The 14,612-nt window shown below is 38.0% G+C and overlaps 2 protein-coding genes across 3 annotated transcripts; one reads left to right on the top strand and one right to left on the bottom strand.

Moving 5' to 3' along the window:
• Positions 1-807: 807 nt before the first annotated feature.
• On the top strand, positions 808-3,071 carry LOC103952019 (nucleolin-like). The gene is made up of 4 exons (XM_048569810.1): positions 808-1,160; positions 1,500-1,688; positions 2,104-2,232; positions 2,268-3,071. Exons 1-4 carry the CDS (start codon positions 978-980, stop codon positions 2,604-2,606), a joined length of 840 nt encoding a protein of 279 aa, XP_048425767.1. The 5' UTR covers positions 808-977; the 3' UTR covers positions 2,607-3,071.
• On the bottom strand, positions 2,646-5,865 carry LOC103952020 (acetylornithine aminotransferase, mitochondrial-like). 2 transcript variants are annotated; one of them, XM_048569809.1, is made up of 4 exons: positions 5,322-5,865; positions 4,653-5,087; positions 3,406-3,986; positions 2,646-2,965 (listed from the first exon to the last, which is right to left on the bottom strand). In XM_048569809.1, exons 1-3 carry the CDS (start codon positions 5,739-5,741, stop codon positions 3,447-3,449), a joined length of 1,395 nt encoding a protein of 464 aa, XP_048425766.1. In that variant the 5' UTR covers positions 5,742-5,865; the 3' UTR covers positions 2,646-2,965; positions 3,406-3,446. The 2 variants fall into 2 exon arrangements, with proteins under 2 accessions (XP_048425766.1, XP_048425765.1); XM_048569808.1 differs by lacking the exon at positions 2,646-2,965 and having other exon boundaries at positions 3,273-3,986.
• Between the last annotated feature and the right edge of the window lie 8,747 nt (positions 5,866-14,612).

Genomic DNA, 14,612 nt, shown 5'->3' with positions numbered 1-14,612 from the left:
ACGGAAAAGTAAGTTTTATACTGTTGTTGATCCATTACCTTTAGGGTAGTGCGATCCACACACCTACTTCTATGTTTCACACAATTCTCTTAATTTTTTACCGTCAAAACGAAATAAATTGAAGAAGATTAATGAAAAAATTAACAAATGTATATGAAACGTAAAAATAGATCCTACCTTTGAAGATTGTAATATTTACAAAAAGAAAACAAGATCATAATACAAAATTAAGGGCACATCTACCTCTCATTAAGGTCGTTATTTAACTTAAGGGATGCCTACAATACCTAAATTTGACTTATTTACAATCGTTTTAATATGACCAAATTACGTGAAATTGAAACTCCCTTACTAATTAAAACACAACGTTTCGTCTCATTTCATCTTCTCTCACATTTTAACAAAAATCAAATGTCATTTCAACTTTTTATCAGAACCACACTTTTCGCTTTCTCTCCATTTTTGAAGAGAGAACAGAGAAAATGTCTTCTTACTTTATCATTTAGTACGATTGCTTTTATTTGTATGTATTCAACGCCTTTTAAAGAATTTCTCCTTGTAATATATTTCAAAAAAATGACAAGAAAAAATATTCATACTGATTTTTTTTAATTGAATTAATTAAATTTATTCATTGAACTAATTAGTAATTTGGTGGTATTTTTCTTGTTAACACTGTAACCACTTATAGGGTTTGAACTCCTCACACACACGCACTCGTTTTGCCAGGTTGAATTCACGTGCCGGCAGCCACGCTCACGTGACACCATTAAATTTAAACAAATAAATAAAAAGTCAAAATCGCTGTCTCAGACTCTCCAGCTTTGTAAATCACCAATTCAAAATCTCCCCCAACCAAAACTCTCACTATCTCTCTCCGATTGATTTGCTGGTGGCAATAATAACAACCGAACACTGACCAGTTCTGTGAAATTTCCGGCGGATGATATTGGCTAGCGGAGGTGGAGGAGGACGCGATGGCGTCGGTGACGCCGGTGAACAGGATCGAGCGGGCCCACCGGATGTACCGGGAAGGTAGCTACTCGGAGGCGCTAGGGTTTTACACCGAAGCCCTGTCCATGGCCAGGACCAAACCCCAGAAGATCGCCCTCCGCAGCAACCGAGCTGCTTGCTTCTTGAAGCTCCACGATTTCAAAAAGGTTGGCGCTTTTTTTTCCCTCTTGCTGTACGAAATTGTGGATTTATCAAAATTTTGATCTCTACGAGTTGATTAGAGCAAGCAATTCGTATTTTCGAACGATGATTGCAATGGAAGTGTGGATATTGAGAGTTCAAGCCACGATTATTCAGCTGAAAATTGCGCAGTTTTCATAATTTTGATCTTAATGAGTTGATTATGGCAAGTAATTTGTGTTTTCTAATTACGAGTTCAGCTGAGAATCGCGTTCTGGATTCTCGATTTGATTTGCAGAAAGAAATATGGAATTGATGGTTGGAATAATGGATTTGTTGGTTGACTTCATTCGACTATATCTTAGGCCGCAGATGAATGTACCTCAGTTCTTGAGCTTGATTACAATCACACTGGAGCACTGATGTTGCGGGCGCAGACCCTGGTGACCCTCAAGGAATATCACTCAGCGCTCTTTGATGTTCATCGACTTATCGAGCTAAATCCATCATCGGAAGTTTATCAAAACCTTCAAGCCCGTCTAAAGACGCAAGTGGTATAATTCCCTTCTTCCTTCTGCTATTTTTTTTACACATTAATTGAATTTTCTTGTCTGGTAAAATAAATAAGAATCGAAGATTAGGGGTCTTTTGAGATTGATGCACAGGTTTGGTTGCCAGTTAGAGTAGATCGTTTTGCATTTGGCGTCTAAAACGCGAAAGAGAACTTTTGCCCCTACCCTTCCAACGAAATCTAGGTTTTTGTTCAGTGTCATTTGGGAGATTTTGTTGAATTATTAGCATCATAGTCATCATTGTATTTGCAATTATGAGCACCGCTGTTCCAAAAAAATTTACATTTATGAACATCACCATCAGCAGCAGCAGTGCAGTCGGTGCTGAAGTCATAAATTTGCAATTGTCATTTTCATGGCCGTGAGTAAAGAGTTCATTTTTTCTGCTTGAGGAAAGTTACTTGCTCCAATACCTGAATCCGAAGCAGAGCTAGAAGAAGAGGAAGACGAGGAGGAGGATGAAGTAGAGCCAGATAGATATCAGGAGAAAGAGGAGCAATACAAAGAAAAGAAGATGTATTTTCAGGTGCACGAAGGGATCAGATTCCTGAGGTTAATGAGACAACTGCTGTCGCCAATGTGATTCCCCCTAAGACACCAGTAAACAGGGAAGTTTCTCCACAGGGAAGGGATCCAAAAGGTAACTCGATAAAGACCACTTTCCCAGCTGAAGTTGTTGCCCCTCGTGCAGAGCACGTCAAGGCATCGTCTGAAAAAGAAAAAGACAAAGGATGGCAAGCAATCCCGAAACCAAAGGGACACTCTTCTCTGGACTATGCACGGTGGGACAGAGTGGAAGATGACTCTAGTGAAGATGATGATGATGACGATGACGATGAGGACTCTCAACCTCAGTATAGATTCCGTGTAAAAACTGTTGGTGTCCGGCCAGTGAAGTGAAGAGGAGGCTGAGGAGCATATACACAGTACTCAAGATCAATAGCCATCATATTTTTTTGCTACAACCAGCCACAAAGTACAAAATCACAGTGAAGTAAGCAGGACGGGAAAGTTGTGGTAGTTCCAAGTGCAGAAACTTTGTGAAGGCTATGAGAATCTAGCTTTGAAGTCCGGGCGTGCTTTGGCAGTGTATCATTTTAAGATAAAGGAGTCTGCATTTTAGCTCTTCGGCTCAAGTTGGATATCTTGACTCTGTGCGGTTCCTACTATGCTGCAATCTTCAAACGATTCATGCTGTTGCACAAAAATAAGCAGAGGCTCGGTCTGCAAACAGTTGAATTCCAACTTGTCCCCGCTGACTAGTGCTTGCAGGGTCAGGTAAAATTGTTGGTTATGTGATGTAATTACATACCTTTGTAAATTTTTACTGCAATGCTTGTAAGAAAATAATATATAGGTTTCCCAGATTGCTTCCATCTTAACGTAACTTGGCAACCTGAAAGATGATATAACTTCTACATTCAATTGTTCTTTACTGCATTCTGGTGTCTTATGCAGTGTGGAGTTGTAGATTACTAATCGAACGCTTAACGTCCAGTTTTGATTCTTTTCGGAAAAGAGAGAAATTTTGTGGAACTTGAGGCAGAACCCAAATAACAAGAAAACTCAACCCAAAAGGATCCGTACTAGATGTAATGTCACCACATTATTTTTTTTTTAGCAGATGGTTTCAATCGAGATTACTAATAACAAAGCAAGCCGTAAGAGCTGCAAAATTACAATAATATCAATACAATACCTTAAGAAGCAGCATCTACAACAAAATGCAATTTCATCCTCCTAATTTGAAGTAGTTTCATCAAGTACTGTCAAAGCTTGAGACAGAATGTCAGCTGCAACATCAAGCTCTTGCTCGGTTATGATCAATGGAGGCACGAGCCTCAGAACATTGCCTTTTCCAGCAGTCAGTATCAACAGGCCAGAGTTTCGACATGCATCCACAACTGGTGAGGCCGAGACATCCAATTCAATTCCGATAATAAGCCCGAGACCACGTATTTCTCGAACATGTGGGTTCCCTCCCAACTTCTGTTTTAAGATGTTTTTGAAATAGAGACCCTTCTTACTGACACTATTCAAAAACTTGCGATTGGATATTTTTTCAAGAACGGCAAGGGCAGCACTACAGATAAGAGGTGCACCGGCAAACGTACTTCCGTGGTCACCAAAAGCTATGGCGGAAGCAACTCTTTCAGTCATCAATGCAGCTCCGATGGGAAGTCCTCCAGCAAGTGGCTTAGCCAGTGTCATGATATCTGGGAATACACCGTAAGCCTCATGCGCCCAAAGATAGCCGGTTCGACCTAAACCACATTGAACCTACAAAAAAAGAAAGCATTGCTCTTAAACTTCATCGAAGAGAGCATTACTCAAACGTGAAACCCTTAACTTATTATACACCAAAAATGTCACAAGCCCCTCTGAAACAACTTTAAAAATACACTAACAAGTAAAAGCAACGACAAGAACAACTACCTATGTACTATGCAAAGTAAAATAGTATCGAGTGAAATCACTATACTGCACATGGTCATGTATTAAGGAAGATGAGCACAATCATGAAGTTTGGCATTTGAGAATTCGAAATTGTAACATCCACACTCCCTAATTTATAAAATCGTAACATAAAGAAGCAATGAGAGTAACATTGCCCGATATAAGAATTGGGAGTGTAGGAAGAATCCAATACAAGAAGATCAGATGCATTATGCGAGAATTCATATTTCATGTTGGAAAAGGGGGAAAAACAACACATTTACTAGTGAAATTTTCACGATGGCTCGAGGTCATAACGACCATTATCCAACGGATCAATGAAATCGAATCATCCAGTGCAATTACCATCCTACCAAACCAAGTCAGAACCATTTTGCATAAATCATAAAACTAAAGCGCTAATCTTAACAAGAGAAGCCAGCACAAAATACACCATGTAGTGTGTTCAAATAGGGCACAAACTGAAGATACAATGCAGCTGCTGCTTACCTCATCAAATACCAGAAGAGCACCGGCATCATCACAAGCAGTACGCAGAAACTGCAGAAACTCCTTTGAAGCACTGTAAATCCCCCCTTCACCCTGAATAGGCTCAACGAAAACAGCGGCAGTCTTTCCAGGCTGAATCAGTTCTTTGGTAGCCTGTATATTTCCATACTCCACAAACGTGACGCCAGGCATGACAGGCTCAAAAGGGGACCTGTAATGCTCTTTGCTAGTCAAGGCAAGAGCGCCCATGGTCCTCCCATGGAAGCTGTTTGTGAAAGATATGAAGCTCGTGGCCGGCTCTTTCGCATCAGGGTGAGCATGTCTCTGAAACTTCCTTGCAAATTTAATGGCTGCTTCGTTCGCTTCGGTTCCGGAATTCGTGAAAAACACACGGTCTGCAAAACTAGCACCCACCAGACGCTTTGCTAGCTCCACCTACATTACACCAACCAATTCCCATAAGTCCATAATCAAAGTAACGACGCCGTTTAGACGCAAAATGCAATCTTTCACATTTTTCCTACACTTTCTCGGCAACCAAGCGATACCCACAAGTCCAAAACCAGACTAACGACGCCGTTCATGCACACAATGCAACCTTTTACAATTTTCCCACACTTTCTCGGCAACCAAACAAGCAATATAATCCAAGTTAAGATAAGGGCAAACCTGAGGGATTGAATAGTAGAGATTGCTGACGTGAGTGAGGGTTCCGGCCTGATCAACCACAGCCTTTAACCAGTCCTCGTCGCCATGGCCGAGCGCGTTCACCGCGATCCCCGAGCTCAGGTCCAAATACTCTCGCCCCTCGGTGTCGTATAATTTACAACCTTTGCCGCTGGTGAGCACCACTGGAGTCCTCGCGTAGGTCTGCAGCAGGACCTTCGCCTCCGTCTCCATAACCTCCTTGCTCTTCAAAATATCTAGTTTTGAGGCGGTATTGGGTGCTTCCACGTCCACGCTGAGGCAGGCAGTGACCGGTCTCCGGCCGTTGATTAGTCGGACTTCCCCGCCTAAGTTGGGGCTGAATCGAAGGCGGAGATTGAGAGTCTGAGAAATGGTGTTTGGGGAAATGTGAAGGGAAGACATACTGGAGAGGATGGCGAAGGTGCGGAATCCGGGGGGGGGGGCGGGGGTGGTCGGCGGCGGAGGATGCTTGGCGTGGGAGAGAGGGTAGGAAAATGGGTCAGAAACTCAGAATCCCAATAGTAAAAGGCTAAATTAGATTTAAACGTCCAAAAAAGTTTTTTGTACCAGACATAAATGCTTTTTAGGATTTTGATTAAGATACTCAGCCCTCGTTTGGCACGTTGTATTAAGCATCTAATAAGATTAATAATACAGTAGCAGTTATTTGGTGCACTTTCGTACTAAATAAACATTTGCTTAATTATATCATCTATCAAATTTAGTACGATTGACACCGAACAATTAATACAACCCAAAAGCTTGGTATTATTAGTTGGCGCGCTAACCGAAAACACACTCGATTTCCCTCTTCGATTTCATTGATCTACTCCTTGGCGAATTCGCTCCATCTTCAAGAGCAATTCCTCGACAGGTTCTCAATGTCGACAGCCACTCCTTTGCAATCGATCGTCGCTTCCTGTTTCGTCACGTTTCAGCAGTCGATGTCAAAGCATGACGATGTGGACGAAGAGGTAGTTAAGGTCAAGAAGCCCGATTGATCGTCAACAACAACAGGCTTAGCAGCTCAGTCATCTTCCGCCCCCAACAGCGTTGGATCCAACTCCAATGGCTCCGGTTAAATTGGACCATGCCACGAATTAATTTGTAACATCTCACATCGTCTAAGGGTGTGGATCCTGTAAGCTTTATATGTATATTCTCATCTCTACCTAGCACGAGGCCTTTTGGGAGCTCACAGGCTTCCGAGTTCATTAGAACTCCGAAGTTAAGCGAGTTCGCGCGAGAGCAATCCCAGGATAGGTGACCCATTGGGAAGTTCTTGTGTGAGTTCCCATAAACAAAACCGTGAGGGTGTGGTAAGGGCCCAAAACGGACAATATCGTGCTACGACGGAGTCGAGCCCGGGATGTGGTGAGGACCCGGGCGGGGATGTGACAATTTGCTATTAGATGAACTACGTAGTTAAGCGAGTTCCCAAAAGGCCTCGTGCTAGGCAGAGATGAGAATATACATATAAGGCTTACAGGATCCACACCCTTGAGCGATGTGGGATGTTACAAATTTCTTTTCTTCATCAATTTGGATCTTCAATTTAATTAGTAGTTGTTTTGGTTGGTGAATCGATGTGGGTTTTGGGTGATTGAAGAAATGAGGAAGTGGGTTCGTATGGAAGGGTGGAATTTGAAGCGTGGGCAAGATGGTGAAGAAAGGAAGACACGCTGGGAAGAGTCCTGGGTTTTTCACCTTTCTTTTTTTCTAATTTTTTTTTAAAATTTTGTCTTAATGATGTTTAATTACTTTTTTTTCCTTCTGTTTTTCTCTCTTGTTTTCGTTTTAACAACAGTTATTATGTGATTTTTTTTAAAAAAATTATTATAGTCCGACGTATTATTTGATGGACAAATTAATCCGAAACAACAACAAACGCCTCAACTAATTTAGTTAGTATTATCCGACGATTATTTCTTCTATCCAACTGAAATAGTCAGTACAGTTTAAACTGCTAAACGAGAAAGCCACATCAACATGTCTTTATTTATTTAAAAATATTATTGTAATTTTCAAAATTAAAATTTATGTATTGGTTTCTTAATTTCTTCTTTAATTAATTGAACAATTTTTTTTGTCAATTTTTTTGAAGAATTGTTGTTATTGACACTTTAAAATTTTCAATTTATATTCTAAATTTTTTATAATTAGAAAGAAAAAAAATATTTGTGAAGAGTGTAGAATGAGATTTTCGAAGTACTAATAACAATTTATTTTTTTAAGTATTAAGAAGTTGCGGACTCTTTGTTTAGGAAATTTCATGTCCAAAAGACAGCAAATTTCAATTCCCACAAAGAGCAAGCTATTTAGGGAAAATCAAAGCGTTCAGATTTTACATCAAGTGCACCAACTACGCTGTCGAAATGACCTACAAAACCGACCCCCATAACTCGTACAAAGTCAAAGTGTTTAGATTTCACAAATGTATTTGCATGATTGCTTAGACAAATGATTAGTATAGCTGCAATCCCAAATTTTTCAGCCATTCGGCACGCTAATCGGATACAAGGCATTCAATGCAGGATGTTGGCAACTCAGTAATGTGAAATTCCGCTTGGATTAGATTTTTTTTTTTTTTTTTTGATATTTTTATTTGATAGAAGCGATAGTGTGTTTCAATACTGAGAATAACTAAATACAAGAGGTGTCAGATGAATACAATTTTTCCAGTGATCAATTTTTTGATCTGGAGATAGTTCGCACAAGATACAAATATTTTAAACCCTGTTCGACTACCACAATAAACAATCACAAACAGAAATTCTGCGTAAAACTATAAAAAGGACGGTAAACGTGACAGCCTAACACCGGTACCCTAACATAAAGCTATCAACAACGAAGCCACATAAATTGCATAAGCGACACAATTAGATCATAAGAGTAACACAAAACCTACTAATCTAATCCGCTCAAAGCGCTACAAAAAAAAAATCTTAAAACTTAACTAAAGCAGATGACTTGTCCACAGAGAAGACACGATACAAACATGGCGGGAGGCGTGGACTGCATGGCCACGGGGGTGTGTGGTTAGCAAGGACAACAAAAGTTGCAGATCTCATGACACGACAGAGCCACTGTGGACATCGTCGTCATCCCCACCACCAAGAGCCATGAGTAACCGGCATAAAATCTTTAGCACCAACAACCGCCAAAGGTTTCCGCCGATTGGGAAAAAGATAAAATTTGTGGACACCAAGGCTACATGGATTGCAACACAGCAAATTGAAGCAGCAATCCTCATATTGAAGCAACCATATGGGCAAGTGTGCATCAAATTTGCTATGGCAATGGCAAAGGCCTCAACTTAGGGGTCATGTGCTTCACCGTAATGAAAGGCATTGTGTTGTAATGCACAAACCCAAAACTAAAGGATCGAGTTGAAGCTTCCAAAGGGTATGCCGCAGCAAACACAATCCAACCGATAGAAAGTCTCAATGGCTTCAGATCTTCAAATCCCTGCAAATCAAACCACATGTTCACCCGAACTACCACCGCCGTGAACACAACCAACACGCTCAATAGTATAGGAGATATAAAATTAGACCGTTATTGACAAGAAGGATAATAGCCTGGCTCCACCCAACTAGAGAGAGGTGTTGAAGTTGAATATCATAGTGCGGAACAAACATGACTACAAAATAATAAGAATATTATTAATAGACAAGAATGTCAAAATGACTACAAAACTTTAAGAGACTAAGTAAGCTATATTTATAGAGAGTAAAATCTAGAAACCCTAATTCGGATGGGCTAAGCCTATATACTAAACTAATTAGCAAACCCAAATAATCATAAGATACTAATATTTTCCAACACCCTGTCAAACTCATGGCGGTAAAGGGTTTGCAAACAAGCAAATGCGGACTAGCTCCGTTAGGCGGACTAGCAGACTGCAAACTTGACTGGGCTTGACTGACGAACTTGACTGGATTAGCAAACTGATTATAGCTGGCAAGCTTATTCTGGCTGGCAAATTGATTCTGATTCAGACTTACTAGTGTTGAGAGTATGGAAATACCTGTCACTAAACGGATGAGATTTTCATATCTCAATTGTAGCAATGACTGAACAAACACAAACACTATCACCCAAATTGTCACAATTCTAAGCACTCGAATGACGGCCACAAAACAATCTCAAACAAGCCAACAACTCATGTGGGCGTCAAAGACATCAAACCAAATTATGGCTGGCAAACAGCCCACAACCCATTTTTCTTATTTGCCCGTGTGGGCCGAAACCTCAAACAATTGTTTTTTTTTTTTTTTTTTTTTAACATTTTCCTTTCTCTCCTTCATATTTTTTGTTTTTTGTTTTTTGGCCTTTTTCTTCATTTCTTTCCTTGACTTCTTCAAAACAAGGGCTGGCTTGCAGAACATGGGTCTGTGGGCAGGTGCACCTGCGGATTCTGTGCCTAATGGGACAACAGCGGCGGTGGATGCATATCAGAGCGGCGGCGAGGATGCGTGTACAGGGAGTGCAGCAGTGGATGGCAATCTGGGCAAGAGGCGAGTATGGTGGGAGTTGATCGATGTTGTTACGTTTCTGGGCTTCAGTCAACAGCAGCGACAGGTTGCAGAAAAACTGGGCACGGCAAGTTTGAATATCAAACAAACAACATTGATACCTATCAAAAGATCAAATCTGTTCTGATACTAAGTTGAATATTGCAGAACAAACATGTCTACAATATAATAAGAATTTTATTAATAGACAAGAATGTTAAAACTGCATCGTGACTAACTTGTTATTCATACTAAACTATAAGTTATATTTATAGAGAGCAAAATCTAAAAATCCTATTTCGGATGGGCCAAGCTCATATACTAAACTAACTAGCAAACCCAAATAATCAGAAGATACTAATATTTTCCAACAGTTAAACCCGGAGAGAGGAAGAAGGAACGGGATAGGAAGAAAGAACTGCTGATTAGTGCAAGTTCTGCAATCGATTAAAACTTCAAATGATCTTGTTTAATGAGTGAAGTTTCTTTCACCATCCAAGTCAAAGTTAAATGCATGTTCCACATTTTACTCAAACCCAAAAAATTTAGACGTTTTCCTCAAACTGTTGTAAACTTACAATATAGTTGAGTTTGGCAAATTTAGGTCAAGATATTGAGAGAAATTTCGTTATGACGTAAACTCATATAACGCCTCTCACACGGGCAGAACGAGTAGGTCTGGGTGATATACAAACATAGAGTTTCGGGTTTGATCGTTTGACTAACATGTGATCTGACCGTCGTACGAAATATTGCTTTTGAAATGGTACTTTTATTTGTTAATTTTCTTCTAGTATAGTTTGGGACTCATTAAACTGAGTCATTTCATCATTATTTTCCAGAACTGTTAGACTTCAATGAATGTTGGTCATGAACTTCCAACATATTCTGTTTAGCCTTTTGCACTAAGTGACACAACGAATCATTTATAAATTAGGCGAACTTAATATAAATATAATATATTTTTTATCATCCATGTAAGTTGAACATGAGATTTTTAATTTATTACTAAAGAAGAATGCCATTAAATTGTAATACTGATTAGTTATTCTGATTACCGTTTTGCACTAAAAAATGGTGTAATCAGAAATATCACATCACAAAATTAGTACAATTTTCAAACGTGACAACCATTTATTAGACTCTGCACTCCACTAAAATCAGATACTGGCTGCTATAGAACATCTTCCTCAAAAGGAATCTCAACCTGAATTAGTCATAAATTCATGATTAAATTAAAAGAAGACGAGTCAAATAATCTATTTCTCATCCAATTAATTAACTTGACAACAAAAAGGGATAATGTATCCTAAATGAAGTCTAAAAGGTTGGCAGCGTACCAAATCAGAAGGCCTGCGCTTGATGGCCACCAAAATCCCATAAATTCAAGTATTTTTACCATCTGTCCAAATCCCATAATAAATCCTCTTTGTTTCAACCGCCAAGTTTGAAATCCAGTCACCTTAGGTTCAATTTTCATGGTATTTACCCTGCAAAGGGCACTTATTGGTCAACAAATTTGCAAAAGGTCCTAAAAAGTTTTTTAAAAATTTGTACATTAATCCCAACAAAAATAAGCAAAATTTGGATTTCTCAATCGAATGAAAATTTTATTATGCTCTGGAATATTCAACCGTTTAATCTTAGTTATTATATTTTAATTAAATATCTAACAATTAAAAATTTTCAAGTATAATGTATCTTGTACGCTTTTATCATACTAGAAAGTTCCTGAATGAAATACAGTTTTCTTTTGCAACGGCAAGCACAACCATGATAAAGTATACGCTACTACACTGAAACCAGTCGCCAATGTACATAACTCATTAATAAGATATATATTGTTATCAAGTTCGCGTCAATATGAGTCGAACATCAGCTTTCTCCAACCACGTAAAAACAACTATCATAGTTTTTTGCATTTGCTTGCGTGAACTGTGTTTTGCTTTTCCTTCCAAGCCAGCAAACTTAATGAGACCTTAGGTGTAAACATGTAAAAATCAAACCTCATTGGGTGAAAAGCCACATCATGTTATTTTTCCAAAAATCAAAGTATGCATGCTCAATCATTTGTCGAATTCTATATTTCCAAATTAAGCTTTCTTAATCGACTTTGCAAGATCACAAGTAAAGCCAACCAGAAAACGATGAAAATTGCAGTCGACATGCCTAATTGTGCAAAATACAAAAATTAAACATAGATTAATTACAGTATCCAATGACTTCAAAAGGTGTACACATTACTTTTGCTTATTTCAAATTGATCGGCAGTAAGATGTGGTAATGTGAACCATTTGACTTATGTGCAAAGCATTCATTTGAAATCCCCCACCCCATGCAATGAGAGACCATGCAAACCACATGACGTTTTACATGCGTGACATGCAAAGCTTTTTGTGGTAGGTTCAGTCAAATTTGCTCTAACAACGTATTTCTTTATCTGCATTTAAGTTTGATTTTTTGTTTGACTACGGACGATGAGTTTTATGTTGATAATGTCCGTATTTGTACGGAAATTGAGCCAAACTAAATTTTGTTGGTCAAAAACTTGATACTTTGACAAAAAGAAGGTAAGCAAACATTTCGTCCAATTGTGTACTTAAGATGATTTGCTTAGCCCATGCATTGCATTGTTGGAACAAAATTTAGGAAGTGATGGACCATCTTAACTGCCCCGCATGCTACCTCCAGAATATCTTGTGTTTATTTTATTCTATTTATTTATTTTTTTGTTGAAGTATGATGTATCATACACCCTAAGGGTAGGACTAATTCCCAGTTAATTATACGGAGTTTTAACGAAAAACTCACGGTACTGTTCATTTTAACTAAAAATCACATTTTTACACTAAAAAATCAATCTTGGTATTATTAACTTTACCCTTTATTTTGTCCTTATCATTAAAACTCAAAGTTTTCAAACCATTTCCATTAGTTTTCTTTTAATTATATTGTGTTTATAAAGTTAATCATTTTGGTTTGTTATGTAACATAAGATAGATGATATATGTGACAGTAAACAGAATTCCACATCAAAGATATAACAAAATAACAGACATTTTATTGTGAACTGTTCACCATCCATTAATATCATCCATGCATTTGCTAGTAAAACTCTTGTCCAATTAATATGTAATTACGTCATGAACAAATATCGGTGATGTAAGTGCTGGACCATATTGGGACTTAAAATGCTTATCAAAATGTACCAAAAATGATAACAATATTATGTGACAGAAAATTAAAGAAAGAGAAAGACAAAGGTTAACTGAGTTCTTCCATCTTTTACAAAATAATTTTTAGTTTTTTACGGTGCCATAGTTCACTTGCTTTGGAGTCTTCAAGCTCTCCCTCTCCATCTGATATTCCAATGCAGAGAAAGAAGTTGCCGTGCCGTCTCCCAGGATACCAAGTAGTAGAAAGCTGGGCTACGATCGATACTTGCCATCGTTTATTATACTTTCAATAGAGATTTAAGCGTACACTTTCCGTCATATATCACTTCCTTTTCTTAAAAAAGGGAGACAAAGACTCACATAAACATTCCTCACCCTATCCATAGTTAAGCAAATAAAGCTAACTTGGAGCCTCGAACACAAGACCTCTTTTTTTTTATATTTTAGAATTCAGAATCCGCATTCTTACCACTAAGCTACTTAATGAAGTTCCATCATATATCACATAATTAACAACATGATTAACACATACTGCCGTACAAGAGTATCTATTAATTTTGACGGCCGTACGAGATAACATAACAAAACAAAAATTACAAAACAGAAAAAAATGAACATAATAGACAAGGAGTTGAGAAAATACAACACCGACAAAGTGGCTAGATGACATGAATGTTGTTCGTTTATATTTGGTTTCCTTCCCCCACCTCGGTGGAATGAAACTCTTGTTGGATTTTATACTTCCTAAGTTTTCTCCTTACAAAAAACGATAAGACTTGTAAAGCGTATATTTAGGTCTTTCATTCTGAATGGTAAAAGTTTTTATGTTCAACTTACATGGATGATAGTAATGTACCATATATTATTTGGGTTGAATTCGACATATTTAGTGGATGATATTGGTTGACCTAGCTTAATCTGTCACTTTTTAAAGTAAAATATCGTTATTCCAAAGACAAAATTATGTGGGTCTCAAACTTAAACTTAATGTGCGATATTCCTATGTATAGAAATCTATACGATCTATTAATAGAAAACTCTTTCTCAACCAAAAATCGAGAAAAATACTACTATATGCTCCCATGTATAATAAAAAGAAAATCACAAGCATTAAAGCAAATCTCATACAAAAAAGTTACGAAGAAAAAGAAAATTTTCTCACTCACGCGTTCCCTCTCCTTCCCTCTTTCACATCTCTCCAACTTTTATCTCTTTCATATATAAAATTTGGATTAATCTTAATTTACTATTCTAAAATTTATTGATTTTCAACCTTTGGTACATAAAGTTTTTTTTTTTATCTCAGAGCAGTACATAAAGTTATAATTTTAGAACACTTTCATACATCCGTTAAGGTTACTCTTCAATTTACCGTTAACTGATGACGTGGAAACCACGTGAACAATGACTGGACGTCACTTGGATATTAAAAAATAAAAAAAATAAATTAATAAAAACTAAAAAAAATAAAAAAAATAAAAAAAAACTTTTGGGCGTTTCTCCCTCACCCCTTCCGACGCCCCTCCCTTCCCTCCTCTGCACCCACCCTCACTAAATCACTCCCACACTACCGCAAGATC

Source organism: the organism of the source record quoted next, unplaced genomic scaffold (genome assembly GCF_019419815.1).
Source record: "Pyrus x bretschneideri cultivar Hongxiangsu unplaced genomic scaffold, Pyrus_bretschneideri_v1 Contig50, whole genome shotgun sequence".
NCBI classification, from domain to species: Eukaryota; Viridiplantae; Streptophyta; class Magnoliopsida; order Rosales; family Rosaceae; genus Pyrus; species Pyrus x bretschneideri.
The sequence above is the reverse complement of the archived record's forward strand: the minus strand, read 5'-3'. Positions and strand labels throughout refer to the sequence as shown.